The 20,563-nt window shown below is 43.0% G+C and overlaps 1 protein-coding gene across 2 annotated transcripts in view; it reads right to left on the reverse strand.

Annotated features, from left to right (window-relative positions):
- Positions 1–20,563, reverse strand: part of myo7aa (myosin VIIAa) — a 48,923-nt gene that overhangs the window by 2,618 nt on the left and 25,742 nt on the right. For both annotated transcript variants that reach the window (XM_078086138.1, XM_078086135.1), the window contains 32 exons: positions 19,943–20,080; positions 19,106–19,264; positions 18,337–18,429; positions 16,030–16,124; positions 15,810–15,894; positions 15,454–15,672; positions 15,104–15,211; positions 14,683–14,892; positions 13,123–13,329; positions 12,836–13,012; positions 12,241–12,330; positions 12,041–12,168; positions 11,450–11,576; positions 10,803–10,922; positions 10,297–10,470; positions 9,162–9,389; positions 7,881–8,048; positions 7,505–7,622; positions 6,708–6,834; positions 5,584–5,753; positions 4,974–5,164; positions 4,286–4,410; positions 3,832–3,989; positions 3,162–3,315; positions 2,902–3,057; positions 2,609–2,714; positions 2,403–2,516; positions 2,096–2,183; positions 1,839–1,945; positions 1,476–1,661; positions 540–656; positions 29–112 (listed from right to left, as the gene is read on the reverse strand). In XM_078086138.1, the coding sequence (XP_077942264.1) occupies positions 29–112; positions 540–656; positions 1,476–1,661; positions 1,839–1,945; positions 2,096–2,183; positions 2,403–2,516; positions 2,609–2,714; positions 2,902–3,057; positions 3,162–3,315; positions 3,832–3,989; positions 4,286–4,410; positions 4,974–5,164; positions 5,584–5,753; positions 6,708–6,834; positions 7,505–7,622; positions 7,881–8,048; positions 9,162–9,389; positions 10,297–10,470; positions 10,803–10,922; positions 11,450–11,576; positions 12,041–12,168; positions 12,241–12,330; positions 12,836–13,012; positions 13,123–13,329; positions 14,683–14,892; positions 15,104–15,211; positions 15,454–15,672; positions 15,810–15,894; positions 16,030–16,124; positions 18,337–18,429; positions 19,106–19,264; positions 19,943–20,080 (4,527 nt within the window). The remainder of the gene's footprint in view (positions 1–28; positions 113–539; positions 657–1,475; positions 1,662–1,838; positions 1,946–2,095; positions 2,184–2,402; positions 2,517–2,608; positions 2,715–2,901; positions 3,058–3,161; positions 3,316–3,831; positions 3,990–4,285; positions 4,411–4,973; positions 5,165–5,583; positions 5,754–6,707; positions 6,835–7,504; positions 7,623–7,880; positions 8,049–9,161; positions 9,390–10,296; positions 10,471–10,802; positions 10,923–11,449; positions 11,577–12,040; positions 12,169–12,240; positions 12,331–12,835; positions 13,013–13,122; positions 13,330–14,682; positions 14,893–15,103; positions 15,212–15,453; positions 15,673–15,809; positions 15,895–16,029; positions 16,125–18,336; positions 18,430–19,105; positions 19,265–19,942; positions 20,081–20,563) is intronic.

Raw genomic sequence — 20,563 nt, forward strand, 5'->3', positions numbered from 1 at the left:
AACACTAATTATTCCTACGAAGACAAACCTTCGTCTTCGGGTCGATGAGACTGACTCCATGCTTGTTGATGGCGATCAGCAGGATCTCCGGAAAATTGGGCTCTGTGGTTTGCTACGGACAAAAGACAGATTTATGTTGTGATCACATCTAGATATCCATTGAGCATCTGCTATTTCTTGTTAATTTGTTAAGTAAAGTTTTTCTTAAATCTAAGGACGTCTCGTTCCACTTATAAGGCGAGTCCTCGTTTCCTTTCATCCTATATTTCCCCCTTTTCCCTGAATCTCTTCCTGCTATGTAGGAGGGACTAACTATAACCGACATTCCAGATAGTTGAATCCACACCATTTACGCTTGTTGGCCTGATGAGTAGTCAAAAATAGTTTTAAATTGGACTCTATGAGGAGTGAAAGGCTCACTATGAAAAGTTGATGCCTTGGAAGGATTGAATCTTTACTGAACAATGTGATTATTAGTAGAACTATAAGCACTCAGTGAGAGTTACATACAGAAACCGACGGTCTCCAGGTGGGTTTACCTTGACCTCGAAAAAAGCAGAGCCAAAGGTCGGCCATTTGTAGATGGTCTTTAGGAACATCAGTTTGGCTTCTTCTCTTGTTTTACCGGCCTGCTTGTTGAAGTATGCAACCACCGACTGCCATCACCACACACACACACACACACACACACACACACACACACACACACACACACAGAGCAAGAGAGACAATTGGTCACTACAATTATTCGTCTCAAACATGACTAAGGGTTCGGCTGAGTGGAACCAGGGATTGTAGAGGAACCAGCTGTTTATTCTTGGATGGATCATGGAGGAGGCCTGGAAGTATGAGAAAGCGTATGACCGGGTCCCCTGAGAGTAAATGTGGGAGGTGCTGCAGGAGTACGGCGTCCCTACTTGGGGGCCATCCGATCACTGTACGTCCGGTCAATCTGTGTTCCTGCCCTCACCTGTGGTCACGACTGAAAGAACTGGGTCACAGGGACAAGCGGCCAAAATAGGATTCCTCAGGAGGGGGGCTGGAGACAGGGTGAGAAGCTCTGCCATCCGTGAGGAGCTCGGAATAGAGCCGCTGCTCCTTTGCGTGTTATTAGAGTATATATTATTATTATTATCTGTTATACGTTATATACATTTTTTGAGCTATTCAATTCAAAATGTTTTATTTGAAGTGACAGACGTAAACGATTAGGCTTCTTCAATCGCTATACTTACTTACTATATATGGCACTAAATCATTACGCAAGTATTGTGAAGTATAACATATTTACAAAATGACACATCTCCAGGATACACACAGGTAAAATTGGATAATACAATAACATTGTACTGCTGCTATTGCACACAAATTTCCCCTTGGGGATTAATAAAGTTTTTATCTATCTATCTAAAAAGGTTGACCTTAATAATCATGACTATTGCTTCAAAACAGATGTTTTGTCATCTGGAGTTTACCCTTTTCCAGTCATCTGGTGACATCTGACGAATGAGATCCTGGGGAACCAGCTCCCGAAGCATCTTGGGAATTGTAGGAAAGTGGGATTTGTCATCCTCAAACTTGACGCGGTAGATGAGCGCTGCGAGTTGGAAAACCTCTTCCCGTGAACACTTATGGTAGCCACGCAAGTATTTGGGTAGCTCCTAATTCAAAGAAGAGAGTGACAAGGAAGAGGTGATGTCATCATTAGCTAAAAGGACTGAATCACATATAGCAGTCAGTAACAATTTGAACAGAAGAACCTTGGATGAGACGATCCAAGCAGAAAACAAGCAGAGAGTTGCAGCCTGTTAAATTATTTCCCGCCGAGTACAACTGACCTGGTAGTAGTGAAAGATTGAATCGGCGAAGGAGTCCTTCCCCGGAACTGTGTTAGTCCACAACTTTTTCATGAAGAACACCTGATAGGTCAGAGAGGGAACGATTCCTACAAGGTAAAGAGGGTAAAATATGAGTGTGATCAAGTCAAATGTTTACATTTAGCTCTGAAATGAGTCCCGAAGTGTCCCGCAACCCAAACATAGTTTATAAGTCAGCAGTCAAGTAACTACTTATGTGGTTAATGGAGGTGACCAACCGTCTTTAGCAGGTCGAGATTTCTTAATCCAGTCGGTCAAATGTCTGACGAAGTCAAAGAAGAAATCTCCCTCTGGCACACTGATCACCTGCACACACACACACACACACACACACACACACACACACACACACACACACACACACACACACACACACACACACACACACACACACACACACACACACACACACACACACACACTTTCATATCTCCACTTTGCCAAAAACCTAAATAGCCTCATGAAACTACATTGATGTTAAATTAGCACTTGATGCACTCTGATGAACACTTGTTGACTTCCGACCTTGTCTGAGATCTTAACGAAGAGGCTGAAGCCTTCAGGGGATTTGAGCAGCAGTCTGGTTGAGATGTTCTGGCAGAAATCCTTCGCTTTGGTGCCGGACTCCACCTCAAACGCCTGCAGGTTTTCAGGCACAAGCACGCTCTTGTTGATCAAAGGAAATGTTTACTCCTGTAAAAAATGTGTGTGCGTGTGCGCGTGTGTCTGACCTCGTCTGTATCGTCGGGGAAATATACTTTGTGGAAGATCTGTGTTGTCTTGTGTTGGATCGCTTCTACTTCCACCAGATGAGGGGGGTACTTCCTGGATCCGTTACTGTTACATCAAAACAATAAAGAAACACACACAGGAACGAGGGATTAAACCAGCAATAATCTGATGTGTGGGGTGTGTGTGGCGCATGTTTTAATAACAACACAACGGTTGAAACTGAAGTTTTGAACATTAATAAACATTAATTGAAGAATAACCAGTTGAATCAATTGAAAGCGTCTCTTTTTACCGCAGCGCCTTGTGCAGCCTCTGCATGCAGTCTCCAGAGAGGGGGTGGTGTTTCTTGGACTGGAGGAAGCGCTGGATGTGTGGCAGAAGCACGTTACTGGGAGGAAACAGACCGGTGCACAACCACAGCAGCTCCCAGCCTTTCTCCTCACTGTACCTGCAGCACAAGAGGCTTCTGCTTGGTGAACTGTGAACCTTACAATGACCACCATCATTCATATGCTTTACTGATTATACTGATGAAGATGTGGGTTTACACACTTGACGTGGTTGTCAGTGAGCTGCTTGATGGTCTGACAGTAGATCTCGTCTTTCAGAGGCTCCGCCTTCAGCGCTCCTTCAAAGATCTGGTCTGTCAACTCGTTGACGGAGCGCGTTCGCTTGGACGGGTAGTCGCCCATGTACTTCATCATAGGTGGAACCAATGTCAAGGAACAGAACAACCTGACGAGCTCAAAGGCAACTGACGGATATTTGAATGCGACACGCACCTTGAATTTCATCATCATTGGCAGTCCAATCATATTCTGAATATTGAATTGTTTGAATAAGATGTCCTTATTATGTTAAACTGTTGGAATACATGTTAAATATTTAACTGTAGTAGTAATAATGTGTTTGATACCCTTTTTTGCATTGAATCATACTGGGATGTTTACTGAAACTGGCTGGCCCTACCAAAAACAAAATCCATCAGCCGCCCTTAAAAAAAACATTAAAATAAAGTAAAATATAACACTGCATCATTAAATAATGTAACCATTTGTAAATGAATCTTAAACCAGCCTCCTTCACCCGCATGAGCTCGTCAACCGAGTACATTTGGAACCCATCTTTGTGCTGGTGATCATTAGAGCGGTTTTGGTTGGTTGGCCAGAGGACATTGACGTGGTCTTAAACTGCGTCACGTCAGCGGCCTCTCAAAAGATATCTATAAAGGACATGCAGGCGTCCTGAGCCAGCTCCTCGTGGTTGACGACCTTCTTAAGCAGCGGCTGCTTCAGCGGCTCTCTGGTGCAGCTCCACATCTTGTCCTTCCCACGATTCTTAGTGACCATCACTCTGCTCAGGGTGTGTTTGGGAGGAGGCCTGGAAGAGGAGGACATGTTGACATAATTACATTTTTCTGGTTAAAACCAGACGTACGATAAAAGAAATTTAAACTTATGAATCACAATCTAACTTAATTGTGCGCTATTGTTAAAATCATTAACTCTGAGTCAACACATATAATGCCTGAATGATTCTATTCAAAGGGTAATTCTATTCTAGGGGACTGAGCTGCTCCACTACTGCTGCTTGTGTAAAACGGAAACCTAGAATTGTCGGATATTTCACAGATGCGTTCGCTTTATTTTCATCCCACTATCTGTGTATGTGTGTACCTGAAGTAGTCGTAGGAGAACTCCTCCAGCGTGTAGGCTTTCATCCTGTCGTCACTCTCCGGCAGGACGAGTTGCGAAACACGAACAGACTCCTGCCGCTGGTCAGGCGTCATGGTAACCAGCGCCTGATTGGTTGCTTCATATCAGATTACATTCATCTGACACAGCGTTTTATTTAGATATATAATACCAAACATCACGTATGTGAGCTGACATCGACGCAGCAGCTGGAAGCTGAATAACCAAGTTTGCAACAGCAGCATGAAAACGTCACATTACAAACAACAGAGAAAAAAACCCCCAAAAAGCTGTTCAAACGGGCTTTTCTATGTAATAAAATATAGATTCTAGAAGGCGGTCTGGTTCAAACATCTTTGTTTGCACAAACCTACTACTACTAGTCCCTTGATAATACAGGTGAATACAAATCTCAATACTAATCAGGTGTTTGGTTTTTCACATACTGAGCTTCTGGTTAAACTGTGGCACATTTTACTCATTTTAAAAATATCTTTGGAATGAAAAATGCTTAAATGAACTTCCAGTTTGGTAAAAAATAAGTTGTGGCAATAACACAGAGCAGCTTCTCACCATTAAAAAAGTAACAAGCACAGCAGGAAGCCAGCGCTGTAAGGACGAGTCTCCTTCACACAAGTACGTGCACATCGTGAAAGGCTTTTTCTCTCACCAGTATATCTTGCTGAGGTCGAGTCACTGAGGGCAGGACATAGACGCAGTCAGCGGGGAAATCCCCCCTCTGATTGGTCCGCTCGTTGATACCGTGCGCCCAGCCGGAGTTGAGCACCTGCTCGCCGGTGTCCTGGTCCAACAGGATCAGGTCTCCCTTCATGAAGCTCAGGAACGTCGACTCCTCCCCAGCTGTGGAAAAAGAAAAGATTGGAGGTGAGATAACTAACTGGCATTTCTTCCATAACTACTTAACTTATTTAATCCACAGAAAATTACAAAGATGTACTCAAACAGATGTTTCACCTTATCTATATTTATCTGAAAAATCTATTCTGCACACTTTTTGAATGCATTTAGCGGCAGCTTTTTAAATGTGTGCGTTTGCTTATTAATTTGAACATATTTTATACATTATTTGACAATTCATTTTTAAAACCCTAACTTGTTTTCAGTAGGTTTTGAGTAGATTTCCCAGATACATTTTCAGTTAGTGTGTTCAGATACACAATATATTGAAATAAATATTGATACAAATGGACTTTGCACGTCGGGAAAGCAAATAAAAGGAGAGACAAAAGGAGAAATGCCCCCTCCCATTCAGGACATACTGGGGTTGGGGTTGTCCTGCAGCGCGACCACAAACTTCGACCTCTTCCTCAGGCCTTCCAGGAAGGTCACCACCAGGTCGCGGATGTCCTCCGCGTTGTTGGAGGTGAAGGTGTACTCGTCTCCTTTGATGGTCGCCAAAGTGAAACTCTGACTCTGTAACTTTCCTCCTCTGAAAGCACAACAAGTCGTCTGAATCAGATGACAAAATAACCGGATTGCAACACAGATTAGCATTTTGTAATAGTGGCGCATCTTTTGTTAAGAGCTGAAAAAAGAATAGTAAAAGAAAAGAATAGTAGAAGTTGTGGTCCGAGTAGCCGAGGTAATGGCAGCAGTGGAACTATTAGTAGTAGTAATATTAGCAGTAGTAGTAGATGAAATCATTAGTAAAAGCGTTAGTAGTGGTAGTCTTGGCAATGCTGTTGTGGTCGTTGTATTAGGTGAAATAACAATAGTTATTTGAGAAATAAGTAGTAGTAGTCATAGAAGTATTTGCAGTAGCAGCAATACCAGTAGTACTTATAGCATTAGTTGTAGTAGTAATAGTAGTATTGGTGGGAGTAGTAATAGCAGTGTTAGGATTCATAGAAATACCTTTTATAATTGTGATAGTAGTATAGTGGTGGTATTAGTTGTAATAGCTAATGTTAGGTATAGTATTATTAGGAGTAGTAATAGTACAAAAAAATACTACTATTCCTACTAGTAGGCGTACTACTACAACTGATATTACTACTAATACTTATATTATATATGAATACTTATATTATTAACACTACTTCTAGTATTTATAACACTATTAATGCTAAAACTACTACTATGATGCTTACTACAAATACTACTGTGACTACAACTATTAGTAATACTGCAACTGAGGTGTGAAATGTGAAACCACACATCACACAGTGACCCTCGATGCAAAACAATCCTATCGAGAAAATAAGGATATCGTGAGAACAAGACTCTACCGGCCGTTTACAAAACTCTTCTAAGGAGCCTGGCTGAACAGGGTAAATAGAGTTGTATTTAGTAGTGGTTGACATTGGAAGAGATAAAAGGAAGTGGATGAAGAAGGAATGCAAGAAAGGGCAGTTAAGTGACTACAGCTCCCAGCATGCCTCACCTGCTGCTGGAAACAGCAGTGATCTCTGGGAAGGAGAGCTCGAGGAGGACCTGCTCCTGCTCGTCCACAAAGTAAACCCCGGTCCAGTTGACGGCAACGATCAGGTCATTTTTAGGCAGACTGGGACCTGAGAGGCAGAGAGGAGAGGAGGAAGCTTTCCCACCTAGAGGGTCCACGCTTGAAGGACCAACAAGGCACCATCAAATATTCTCTATCAAATGGGTCCCATTTCTAACTGTCATTTTTGTTTGAATCCAACTTAGTTTCATTTACCAAAGTAACTTTTTTTAGTAAAGTAACCAGGCTAAGCAGGTCAGCTGAATGAAAAGAACTACACAATATTTTAATATAGGATAAACAATGTTGCGGTTCTTCCCTGATCATGCAGATGTACTTTTCTTGCCTTCTCCTGCTTACACCTCTGTATATACAGTTTACAGTATGTACATTTTCTGACTATGCATAAAGATCTACTTGATTCTCATTGACATTATAGTTTATTAACTTTGCAATAAATACATCCACCTACCGTAAATATATATTTTATGTCTTTAAATTTTACTTGAGTTATATTGTATTTTCTATACATTGTGTATTCGATAGACTGGATTTGAAGACCTGAATTAGATCTGAGAATTAATCTAATCTAAAGCTTCTCTATAATTGTTGTTGACAGATGAGGCCTGAGATTGAAGTGAAATAATGAATAAGTTGCTCACAGTTGTTCTTAATGTTTGTTCAATGACCATGAGGCTCAAATAAATAACTATCGACGAAAATAAGTCATAAATTCTCACCTGAGAACTTGAAGGCTTCGTAGAAACGAGAGAAAAGCAGAGGCCACTTGTGGCGAGCGAAGTCCACCACTTCCTCCTTCACCTTCTGAGGGTCGAATCTCTTCTGGGCGTAGATGCCCTGAGGCGTCCGAGAGAGAGAGAGAAAAGACGTGAGCGTTTTCTGTGGCAGATGGGGTTTGATGCTGAGTTACTTTTGTAATTGTCAATATGAAAGCAAAATGAAATTAAACAAACTAAGCAACACCTCTCTACAAGATTAAAGCCCATCCAAAACCATATCAAAATCTGAAAAACCTGTAACAGATTTGGACTGATAGGACATTCTGGCGTGCTAAAACCATCAGGTTCTCTTCTAAATACATTTGGTTTCTGTGACCTTTTTGTGTGCAGCCATGATGAAATGAGACCACTTCTCCACCGTCCTGGAGCTGCTGATCTCTCTGTCGGGGATGTAGGAGGGGATGAGGCTCAGCAGGCGCTCCAGAAGGATCTCAGAACCGTAGTCCACGTAATACTGCTGAGAGGCCAGTTCTGCCAAGTCGTCCTGGGGACACAGATGTGAGGCAACTGAGGAACTGAGGAAGGATTTTTAGGTACTATTATTAGTACCTAAAAACCATAATACACGGTAGAATTACAGCACTTTTGCTGATATATATTTATTGTTAAGCCCTCACCCACGGAGCACCTGAAAACAAAGGAGGGAATATGAACATGCAGTGGAGACATGCGTGTTTGAACAGGAGACCCCAATAGCTACGGACCCCCCGCTGGGTACCAGCCTCCCCCGGAGGACAAAGGGGAGATGTGGAAAAAAGACAGCTCTCAGTGGACAAAGGCCACTTCACCTTTGACTTTGCACACTCTGCCATTGAAATCTCCCTCTTAGTCTGGTATTGTGTAGAAGTACCACCATCCTCTCTCACCCTCTGCTGTTTGACAGCCGTCACTACAGTCGTCCCTATAGTATTTTCCTTAGTTTTGTCTCTTACTCGAGCATCCCTCACCGTATCCCTTTCTTTTTTTGAAATACACGCACGCATACACATACACAAACCAGTTATTTATTAGACAATTAGATTGTAGTTTTATAATTTTCATGTTATGTGGCTTGTTGGGCCGCTGGTATACATCGTCTAGTGCTTGAACTTAAACCTTCCCACCTGATAATATCAATTATGAGACTGTATTTATAGTTATTAGCCTATGTTAGCTCAGGGTTGTGCCCCGTTATTTACTTATTTTGTAAATTATCTTTGTTATTATTAATAATTATATTGATGTCAATAATTTAGCTTCACACTAGCTATTAATCAAATATGCCCCCTTCTGATCTTTTTTCCCCCCTTCCTCCCCCTTTTGAAGATTCAACATTTTAAAGGAAATATTACAACATTTTGAAAATAATGTTATTTGTTTGGCGGTAGAGGCCCACTCTCATATCTTTGCACTACTAACAGACACAAGCAACTTTCTTGCCCTGTTTCTAGTCTTTGTTCTACATGAAGCTCACTGGCTGGTGTAGCTGGCTGAGTGAAGCTCATGATGCTGAAGTGTCTTTAAAAGGACAATCTCTCTACTGACCAGCAGGGGGCGACTCATCAAAAACTCCAGATGTCCATACATACAATTAAAGTAAATAACGAAAGAAACGTACCCTGTCGCAGCGGTACTCCCCGAACTTGACGCCCCTGACGGTCTGTTGGTAGATGAGGCTGGTGGCGACCTGGTCCTCGGTGGGCGAGTGCCATGGCGTGAAGATCTCCTTCCTGAAGAACAGCCTCCAGGGGGCGTTCCTCTCCTGGGCTCCCTGCTCCTTCGCATACTGCTCGCACTGCGACACAGCGTCCATCACGTGGTCGTTCCCACTGCCCAGCGACGAGACCTGTGGGAGAGGACCCATTCATTGCTGCTACTACACACAACCATTTCAGTGATTACTGGGATTCTCTCTATTTGTTGTTAGTATTACTATCTAAATGTATAAGAGTTACTAATTTATTGTAAAGGAACTGCTTCAATTTTACAATTTAAGAGTGAAGATATTTTAGGAAAAAGAGAACATTAGTAAACATGGGTTCATTCCACAAACACTTTCAATAAACTTTGAAAAAAATGTGTCTCTTCTTTTTAAATGAGATATTCCAAGCTCTACTATAATATGTACTGGCACTACTTTTAAAGATGTTATGGAGTATCTTTTATTATTTATTTTTATTTTGTATTCTCATTTATATACTCTATTCATTGTATTTGTTATTTGTTACCATTTCTAAGCTAGGAGAGCGTATTAGAAACGTATAAATACATTAAAACTGAATAAGATACTCTAACGTCAACACTTACTACCAACTACATACTAAGACATTTCATGTTGGTTTTAAGACAATAGTTACTAGAATGTGTTCTGCATGGTCTGCTTATGTAATTAAGCAATAAGGTATGAAAGGCTGTAAGTATAATGTATAATGTAACAGTTGCTATGCAACAGACAAACGGCAACAAGATCAGTTGCGAAAGCTCGCATTGCCCAAACCAATCATTTGCACGGTTTCCAGTCTTTTTTTGGCGATCCCCATCGGCTAAAATTGAAATGTAGTAATCGTCGCGCAAAATCTAACTGTTATTTTGAGTTCTCCCACTGTGTGGGATGGGTTAAAGGCAAAGAACAATTTGGTGTAAAATACTACTACTAAGAAGAAAAATGTCTTCTGGTTCTTCTGGGTAATCAGGGTCAGGGTATCTGAGTGCCAATGCTTAGTGTGTGTGTTTGTGTGTGTGTGCGCGCCCACCTTGTCAAACAGTGCGATGTAGAGTGAGAATCCGAAGCGGTCCCGCAGGTTGATTTTGTCGGACAGGGCGTTGCAGAGCTCCTTGGCTGTGGTGGCGGAGTCCGTCAGCAGTGTTTTGGTGGTGCCGTCCATGAATGTGACCGGCAGCATGATGGGCTTCTTTGACTTGGTTGCCTGGAGAGATAAGAAACCAAAGAGTTCCTTTGGAATCCCTTCACATGCTGACTGTCCACTCAGTGACCTCCTGACCGTTTGTTACCAGCAGGTCACAGCGGTCTGCGCACACTGTAACATTAACGGTTACATTCATTCTTTAAACCACATTTGGCCTCTGTTTCCCACATTGTTGTGCATATTTACTGATAGATTTATTCATTTGAAGGCTGTGAACGCTGTAATAATTTATAACATGTATTCATTCTGGAAAATTGTAAACAAAGTACAATAAAGTGTATACTTTCCCATGTTCATCAATGCCATCCGTGTGTGTGTGTGTGTGTTCCTACCTGCAGCTCCAGCCAGGATGGAGGTTGTGTTCTCGTCCCGTTAACAAACGTGCGTCTCAGTCTCTCCTCACAGTACGGAGCGTAACCCGGCGGCCCGCTGTTGATGAAGTTCCTCAGATACTGTTAGTAGGAAAACATTGTTAAATGGGGTAGCACAGATAAACCAACACACTCCTCTTGCTGTCTAAATATTCGTGGTGGGGATTAGTTCCATTAATTGCTGAGAATTGTGCAATTAATGGTACTGTGATAGTGTATTTACTCTATGTACACTTTAAACACATTTCTAACAGTATTCCCCTCACACAGTAGTAGTTAAAATATTTACTTTTTTCCTCGCACAGCCGCCACGTTGCTGCACTAATGAATCCTTACGACCTTCACCATGAAGCATCATCAATGTCTTATGGCGGGTCTGACCCAATTAGAGATGGATTCCCTTAATTTGTGAGGATGTGAAAGTACACAACCTATTATTAAATGTATCATTTGTAAATGTATAGTAAATGTCTTAACGTGCCCAGCCCTACATATTCTGCCCATTCAGAAAACAACACCTTGGACATTCAGTATTTGACCTTTGAGATGTTTTCCTCTTGTGTATTTCAATTGAATAATAGAAATCCTAAACTTTTGGATGATCTGACCTTGACAAACTTGTCTGAAGGGGCGAAGCAGCCGACACACAAGGAGATGAGGATCCAGCCGCGAGCGTGAGAACTCTTGGACGGGTTCTGACTCAGCTGCTTGCAGATCTGACAGTAGATCTCATCCCTAACACACACACACACACACACACGGGGTAAGATTAACACCATACTTTTAAAAACTGACAGGTTGAGAAATAGAAGATGGAAAGTGATTATAAATCAGCCACACGTCTCAGAAGCCTCGTGCTCTTTTTTCTTTGTGCGCTGCAACCATTGAACAAAATTAATGTCTCCTAAACTCTCTTTTAAATCTACTAACTGAATACGAGGCTTTCAAATCTTTTTGGATGGATCGAAATGTTGAAACTAATCATCAGTCAGCTCTTCTTCACTGCTGCTATAATTTAGGAGACTCTTTTTTGATCGTTTTACATCATGATATTAAGAGGAAATATATTACAAATGTATTTTTTAGGCTACAAAACATTCTTTGGTGTATTGATGCATTTAACGAATTCATGCTAGTGATTTTTATTATACGTAGGAAACCACAGCCTCAAAACGACGTGAACGAGTTTGTGCGTGTACCTTAGTCCTGGTCTCAAGATCCCGTTGCCGATGATAAAGTGAAGTTTCTCCAGATTGGATGTTGGCCGGTCCTCCAGCATGCTGTTACCGTGGAGACCAGGTTCACCATCATTAAGACGCTTGGTGACCTGAAACACACCAGACTGTGACTTTTCTACCATTTTTTACTTATGTTACTTCTCTCTCTTGCTCTCTCTCACCTCTTCAGTGATCTTGGATTTCTTTTTCAGGGTGAGGGACACCAGTTTGTGTCTGACGCTGTTCTTCTTGTGGTTGTCAGTGGGAGGCGTCTGACGGAAGAACAAAAAGAAACAGGTGTCAGAGACGCTCCTGCTGGCAGCTCACATGAAGCACGTGAAGGGTTCCTTCAGTTTATGAGGGAGGTTTTTGCAATTTGTTTTGTTGTTTTTAGGCAAAACTCATAAAAGCTTTTTTTACAAGCCATAATATCCAAGAGAAGGTGATTGTTTATGTGAGTGAAGAAACAAAGAGGGAACGGTAATAATATAATATATATAAAAAAATGTAATCACAAGACAACAAAGAGCTTTTTCAGAAAATATAAAATATTTCAGGATATTTCCCTGAGATTAGCAGGCTGAGTAAAGTTTAAGGTATTTCAAAATAATACATACAATTAGAAACAAGACAATAATAATGAAATATTAAATGTTCCTTAACTTAAGGAGGTAGGAAACATGCCTGATGAACTAACAGCAGCACATCACAGAAAAGCTCCAGTTTCTAACTCTAATTGTGTAAACAGCCTCCCCTCCCACCTCTCCTCCCCCTTACCTCCCCCTCCCCCTGCAGCGCCTGCAGCTCTCTCTTGTACGTCTTCTTCCCCAGCGTCTCGTAGATTTTTGTCATGACGGGAATCTTCTCGCTCCCGTCGCTGATGGCCGTGTGGTACTTGGGCTCCGGCAGATCCCCCATGAACCTCAGCACCGTGATCCAGACCGCCAGCGCAGCCTGGGCCGAGGACACGGGAAGACTTTCATATTCATCAAGTTTACCAGAGGAAATCTGGTCTGAATGAAACTGGTTTGACTGCTGTGGGGTCTGAGCTAAAAGTGACCTACCAGCTGGTCCCCCTCGTCGTCGTGGAACAGCAGCGGCTGTTTGAGGGGCCGTCGGACGTACGTGTGCGTTGTGGTGCCCTGGAAGTAGGTGGCGGCGTACTTGGCAAACTTGTACTCCGAGAGATCTTCCTCTTCGTCGTCCTCCGGCAGTGGAAGAGCCTCGTCCAGATCCTCCTCTTCCAGCTCCCGGTGGGAGCGCTCCAGATCCTGCGGAGGAGAGAGGGGCTTCAGGTGAGTATGAGGGGCCGTTTAGGACTTAACTACTGAGACACTCTTACGCGTACTAATGAAACACTCGTGCGCATCTCACTGGTGTGTGTGAGTGAAATCTCAGTTACATCGGAAGGCGGAAGCAAAGAAGGCGGGTTTTGAACAGCGAAAAGCGCTTTTAAGTCCGGACTCGCCGTCTTTATGTAGGTCCAAGGTTATAAATACTACCATATTTAAGTGACGGAATGTAATTTTAGGACTTTTTCAAACTGGAAGTTAGTTGTTTAAGCAACATTTCTGCGGTCGGTTTATCAACATTCAGCCTTCGTAACAATTTGCTCCGAGGATGTTGGAGACGTGAGGTCTAGTTAAGGGGACCGTCTGACTCCTCCAGCACCGGGCGGTCGGCTCATCTCACGCCGCAGACTTATATGAAATCATCCGCTTGTATTACGGTGACCAGACGTCCGGATTTATGTCGGACCGTCCGGATTTCCAATGCCCAATGCGTATTTGTCCTCCTTATTGGAGTTGGGCTGGGACTAAAGAGTTGCCCCTCCCGTCTGGCCGTAACGTCCCCCGACTCCCCTCACCTGAAATGACTGACACCCTGATTTACAGCCTCACGAAATACTCTCCTCTTTAATAGTGTTATCGATATGGTCACACTACCTTGTACCCACTTTCCCATAGCGGAGACCAAACATGTAGATCTTACAAATAAATATTCAATAATTCATATTTGGATTTTTTTTTTTTTCGTGTATTATCCTTTGAAGTAGCATCAAGTCGCTTTGATGCTGATGTTCTGCTGCTGGTTTCAATGACGGTCTCCCCACAAGTCCTTTAATTAAAACACTTAGTTTCAATGCACAATGATAATACAGTACAACAAGCCTGAAAGCCAGAAATGTTGCTTAAACAACTAACTTCCAGTCTGAAAAAGTCCGAAAATTACATTCCGTCACTTAAATATGGTAGTATTTATGACCTTGGACCTACATAAAGACGGCGAGTCCGGACTTAAAAGCATATTAAGGAAGCACATAAGATTGGCGCTTTTCGCTGTTCAAAACCCGCCTTCTTTCCTAAATATTGTAAAGCAAAAGAAACTGTGTGTATGTGTATTATTCTATATAAACTTGAGTACAATAACAATAACTAAAGAAAGATGCTGAAATGTTTAAGGACTTGCAGTTAGAATGAATCCGTTACGTAACAACAAATGTAAGATTCTTTTAAAACTCTTTTATCAATATGTAATATGCCGACAATACAAATTGTGCCTCTAACATCCGAGAGAGAGATCCTGAAGTTATGCAGCTAAGCGAGGAGCTCTGGTTGACTCACCTCAAAGCCGGTGGGGGCCTGCCCCTCCTGGCCCGGGAAAGAGACCGTCGTCCCGAGGAAGCCAAACATTTTGTCCACCATGTCGGAGTCGTTGACGGGTTCCAAGCGGGCCTTCTCCGTCTGCTCCACCATCTCCTTCTTTCTCCGCACCTCCTCCTTCTCCTTCTTCTCCCGCTCGGCGTCTTCTTTGGCCAGCTGGGCCAGACGCTCCTGCGAAAACAATAGTGTAATAATAAGTCATCTGCACTCTATTTTACACTGCAGGAACCACTCACAGCACAAAGCAAGAGGAGGCCGCTAAAGTCTTCTGAAAGCTCACAACTAGTGTGCTCACATGCACTGAAGTAACCAGGTCAATCTGCACGGGAGAAATAATTGGTAAAGTGATGATTTGTGTCAGAGCTGCCTGCTGAACTCCCACCTGGTGTTTGCGCTCAGCCTCGGCCTTCGCCCGCTTTGCAGACATCTGATTCCTCAGTTTGGTCTCTTCAGCCAGACGCATCTTCTCTGCCTCCAGCCTCCTGCGATACTGGGGGGGCACCAGGGGGTCCACTGTTAGAAAAGAATCACTAGCCAAACCACACAGTCTCTGGTAAAATTCAGATTCAAACTGTGAGTGTTGCGGTGGTGGAACAGCTGGACTGATTGGGATAGCATTACCTTTAACTGAAGGGAATAATGACAATAAAAACTAGCGTTTAAAGTTCACCCGTCCTCAATCAGCCCAGCAGGGAGAGAGAAAGCAGCGTGTGTGTGTGTGTGTGAGTTTACCTCTCCCTTCAGCCGGTTGTACAGCCGGCGGGCGATCATGCCTCTGGTGTAGGCCTGCACGGTGATGACAGCCCACAGCCGGTGTCTGAACGCCCGGCGCACCAAGAAGCCCCGACAGCGGCCCTGGAAGCCCGTGATTCGCTGACGGGCTACGTTGTACGACGCACACAGCTTCCTGGAACGAACCAAAGCCTGCAGGCGAGAGAAGCCCGCTCGCATCTCCAGAGGGCACAGAAACAAAAAAGAAGAGGAAGAAGAAAGATTTGTTTTAAAGCTTTTCTGATAATACTGAATGAATGCATCAGATCTACATCACGGATCATAATCATGCTGAATTAATGTGTGTGGGCCCTCACAGCTCCGTAGTTCTTTCTACAGTGGTACCCTCTCCACGTCTTCTGGATGAACACCGCCGACTTCCTCATCTTCAAAAAGTTCGATCTGATGACAGGAAATGGATCAGCAGAAGATAGCACATTTGTTTGAATCCTTCCACAAACAAACATTCCACAAAACCTGACCGGTGGTTTTATCCGACAAGTTCACAAGACTGGACCGAGGTTTTCTAAGCCGTACCTGTCCTTGAAACCTCGAACCACCTTCTGGATGAGGATGACCTTGTCTGTGATGGCCTTGTCTCTCTCGATCTCCAGCAGCATGTCATGGTGATCCTAGCACAAAGCAGGAGAGACAACTCGTATTTAACTAAAAGAAGAAGGCTTTAGTTTGCATTGTATTCACTCAAAATCAAAAGTTTTAAATCCTGTTTGCAGAAAACAAAAGGCTCAAACTTTGAACATTTGAGCGAGGCAATAAGTAGACAAAAAAACAACTCAAAGCAATTAGTATCAGCGAATATCCACTTTCACCATTCAAAAAGACAAATAGAATGAAAAATGACCAACAGAGAAACTCTACTAACAGCAGCTAAATATATCCAGCCCCATAATCCCCCCACGTGCTTTGAACCGACAGCTCTCCAGTTTGCTGACACGACAGCAAACAGAACATTAACTTCTTCTGCCTCCTCCTCCTGTGATTTGTCCATCCGGCCTGTCTGAGGAAGTGTGGGTTCTGCCCTGCCGTCCACCCCTCTGCACTTTCTACTTCCTGTTCTTCTTTCTGTCCAGCCGAGCAGCCGATAGAGACCAGCCTTGGATCCGGGAGGAGCCGAGACATTTGTGTGCAAACAGACAAGAATAATCAGCTTCAAACACAATGCAGGGATTTGATGGGAAAGGTGCCCTCAATCCGCTAACTTGAGTGACATAGATTGAGCAGATTCATCAGTGTGCCTTTTTTTATTTGCATACTGGAAATGGAATAAAAACATGACAAATCCTAAACTTTCTTGCCTACCCAACATACGCATACTTCTATCCAGGGAAAGCCAGGCCATCCACTTGTTGATGCTGCATCCTTATACTGAATCTCTGGCCTGCATCCTTATACTGAATCTCTGGCCAGTGATCATTTTGATGACTGATAACTGTGAAATGGTACTGAAACAATATATAGTCCCTATTTTACCATCTTCTTTACCCAATTTGGCCCGTAAAACAAATCTGTGTCTTAACTGTCTAGTCTGGAAACTGATATATTCACCTACGTTTTCTCCAAAGCCACAAGACTCCTTTGAGAAAAACTATAAGCTTAAATTAAAACACAGAAGCTGGTTCACTGCTGCCTCCATTGGTTAGTTAGTTTGATTCGTTGTGTGGATTTGATGAATACTGCTGGAAACAAACCATCACTCAATCAGAATGAATCCAAATCAGCTCAAGGAAACAGTCTGTAGGAGCCACACACCGTGAAACCAACCGCTGAGTCCAAATCAACAACGGCTGATATTTTGAGTGACAGTGTCACTGTGGCAACCAGCTTTAGGATGTGCCTCACCAGTGACCTCTGGACAACATCTGTATTTACTGGGCGGGAAACCAAAACACACACACACACACACACATTCATACATCTGCAGTAACACTACTTGTGTAAGGTTTAACCCCTTGGCGACCGAGCCCGTCTGCCTCCGCTTCCTGTTGGACGTTGGTTCTGGCTCAGTTTTTCCCCCATATGGGAGCACCATTAAATACACACACATAAGAACCCTGTTTTAATTTTCTCAACATCTCCTGTGACACACACACAAACACACACATGGAGCAGGAAACCAAACACACACTTTCCGGGCATCAGGCATGTGAACTGGAAACAATATCAGCAGAGTCTCGCTACGCGATGAACTGGTTTATTTCCAGTCAGTTGCAGCTGACCAGTTTAAGCAAAGTATTGTGTTGAACCTCATGAACATCACTGAGTACTAGTGGTCATCACTTTACTGCCGGTCAATGGCAGCGTAGAACAGTTAATACACCCAAAATACGATTCCTTCTACTAAAAGAGAACGCGAGACACGCTGTGGACAGACGCACCCTCACTCACAGTCTCACACAGTGGCACGAGCTACAATCCCAATAATCTTTTCCCACCTGGCTGAGATAATAATTTGAGGTTGAACCCCGGCTGCTACGTGTCGGTGTGTCCCTGAGCAAGACACCAAACACCTCACTGTTCCCTGGGCGCCTTTACAGCAGCACCGTGCTCCACTGTGTGGGACGTGTTAAATGCAGGGAATCATTTCCCCACGGAGATTAATGAAGCATACTCCCTTTCTTTCCTGTACATGATCAGCCAATCGTGTACATAACAGTGACTCAATGCATACAATCATCACTTGTCAGCTGAGGACTTGATAAATCAAGGATCTTGTACTCTGTTTTCACCCGGATGCACACAGGCATCGTGCGGTTTCATCTTGTTGTTCATCAGATCACCGGATTCAGCGGATTCAGCGGACCCGCTGTTTGATGGGAGTCCTACCTTGAGGAAGATCTTGGTCTTTCCCATCTTCCAATCATCGTCTCTGCCCAGCACGGCCTCGGCGATCCTCTGGCAGGTTCCCCTCAGGTCCTCCTGGTGGGCGAGAGACACGTCATAGGAGAAGGTCTGCTCTCAGGGGCTTAGAGTTAGCAGGCCGACGTGCTCACAATGATAATGTTGAAAACACGTTTATGGTTTTCTAATTAAAATGCAAGAAAAAAAAGAATTAGAAATTCTGAAAATAGTCCCCAAAAAGCGCCCTTTTTCTTCCTCTTTTTGTAAAACATGTTTTTTTAGGTTCATTAAGGGACACACCCTCACAAACACACACATTCAAACACGCAGCAAAGTGAGGCAGGAAACATGTCCAAGGAAAACAGAGAGAAAAAACAAGTGTCACACATGTGGTGTCATCTGTTCCACACACACACACACACACACTGATTCCCATTAACAGTGTTACTCCTCCACAGTCTGTTACTGCATTGAAAACATTTCTCCTTGTTTTCATTAATTTCCTCTTTGACAGCAAAACACATTACATGGAGCCACAGAAGCTGCTGCAGCACTTTACGTTAAATTGAATGAAGAAAATTGCTGGCTATGCAACATTGAGACTAAAAACAACCCATGATGCAACACTGTCGGAGATAATGTTACAGTGCTCAAGTGGACACTTTATTTCTCCTTAAATGACTTGATTGATTGATTATTGTGCTAATTAAAGAACCATAAATCAACACACAGCACACACACTTGCAGTAACTACCTGTTTGTAAGCAGGTTTGACTCCAGGCATGAGCACCCGGTAGCGGTCGACAAATTCCACGAAGGTGTAGCGGATGGGGTATCCGGCGCGGCGGATGCGAATGGTCTCCATCATGCCCGAGTACCTCAGCTGACGCACGCACAGCTCCCTGTCAAACAACTACAGACACAAAGACTGTAACAGGAGGGGTGAGCTCACTGACCTCCAACGTCTGCTCAGGTGTTCAGTTAAAACACGCCGCTACGTCGGACGGAGAATAAAGGTCGACATCAGGTTTCAATTAACTATAGACAATGTCGCCATGTCAAATTCCTTGTATGTCCAACATATGTTGTCAATAAATGTTCCTGATGAGAGTGCAAATGCTGTTTGAAACCGTGCGTGTTCGGACAAAACAACTGGAAGAAGAAGTAAGACGTGGGGAGTATAACTGATCATAAACAGCAACAAAAATAGCTAAATTAAAGAAAAAAGAAATCCAAATACTGTAAATATTCATTTTCTTAGTTATGACTGTTTAGCTTGATAACTGACAGATAATCTGATTCCTGCATTAATGCTGCATTCGACCTACTGTCACCCTACTGTGTAGCAGAGCTCTCATTTTACTTTTATTATTATTAATTAGTTTACATTATATTGACCAGCCCGCATAACTCATTCTTCATTTCTGACTGAGAGACTGCAGAGAAATGTTTTGCACTCTGGTGTTGGAGAGCCGACAACCTGTAACCAATTGGTTTTACTCCTTTTGCTCTGCGTGTCAACTAAAATCCCTAAAAAAGTGAACTTCTCGTACTCTATTGTGAATGTGTATCTGTATGTGCAGACACTCACCATGGGTTTCTTGTTCTCGTTGGGTTTGATGCAGCGAACGAAAAAGGGCTGACAGACGCTCAGAGTTCTCATTAGCAGCTCCAGAGATCTCTTAAACTGACTGCTCAGGGTGGGCGAGCGCTTCCTGGTCTCTGCCCCCTAAAACACACACACACACGCGCGCACACACACACACACACACGCGCGCGCACACAGTGAGACAGCGCAGAAAGTGTCATTGGTAGAAACAATGAGGAGTTCTTTCTCTCTTCCTGTGCTCTGACACTATAACCTCTTTCCTCTTTCCTTCTCTGAATGTGTGGCTGACAGCGCAGGCTCAGAGATAACTAGCGATTAAAAGTGAAGCCAGAAATCGTTAGTGACAAAATAATATGTTTCTATTCTATTTATTATGTCATTAGGCTCAAATAACACAAGCAATTTAAACAGATTAATGATTAATTATTGATCAATAGAAATACTTGTTAGGTGCAGTAGTAAGTAGTATTCAGATCATTTACTTTAGTAAAAGTGAAATTACCCCACTGTGATAATACAGTAAGTAAAAACCCTACTGTAGTAAAAGAAAACTCAACGTTTTTGAAGTGTTGATACCATAACTTACATGTGTTTTATGTTAAG

Source organism: Gasterosteus aculeatus, chromosome 1 (genome assembly GCF_964276395.1).
Source record: "Gasterosteus aculeatus chromosome 1, fGasAcu3.hap1.1, whole genome shotgun sequence".
Classification (NCBI taxonomy): Eukaryota; Metazoa; Chordata; class Actinopteri; order Perciformes; family Gasterosteidae; genus Gasterosteus; species Gasterosteus aculeatus.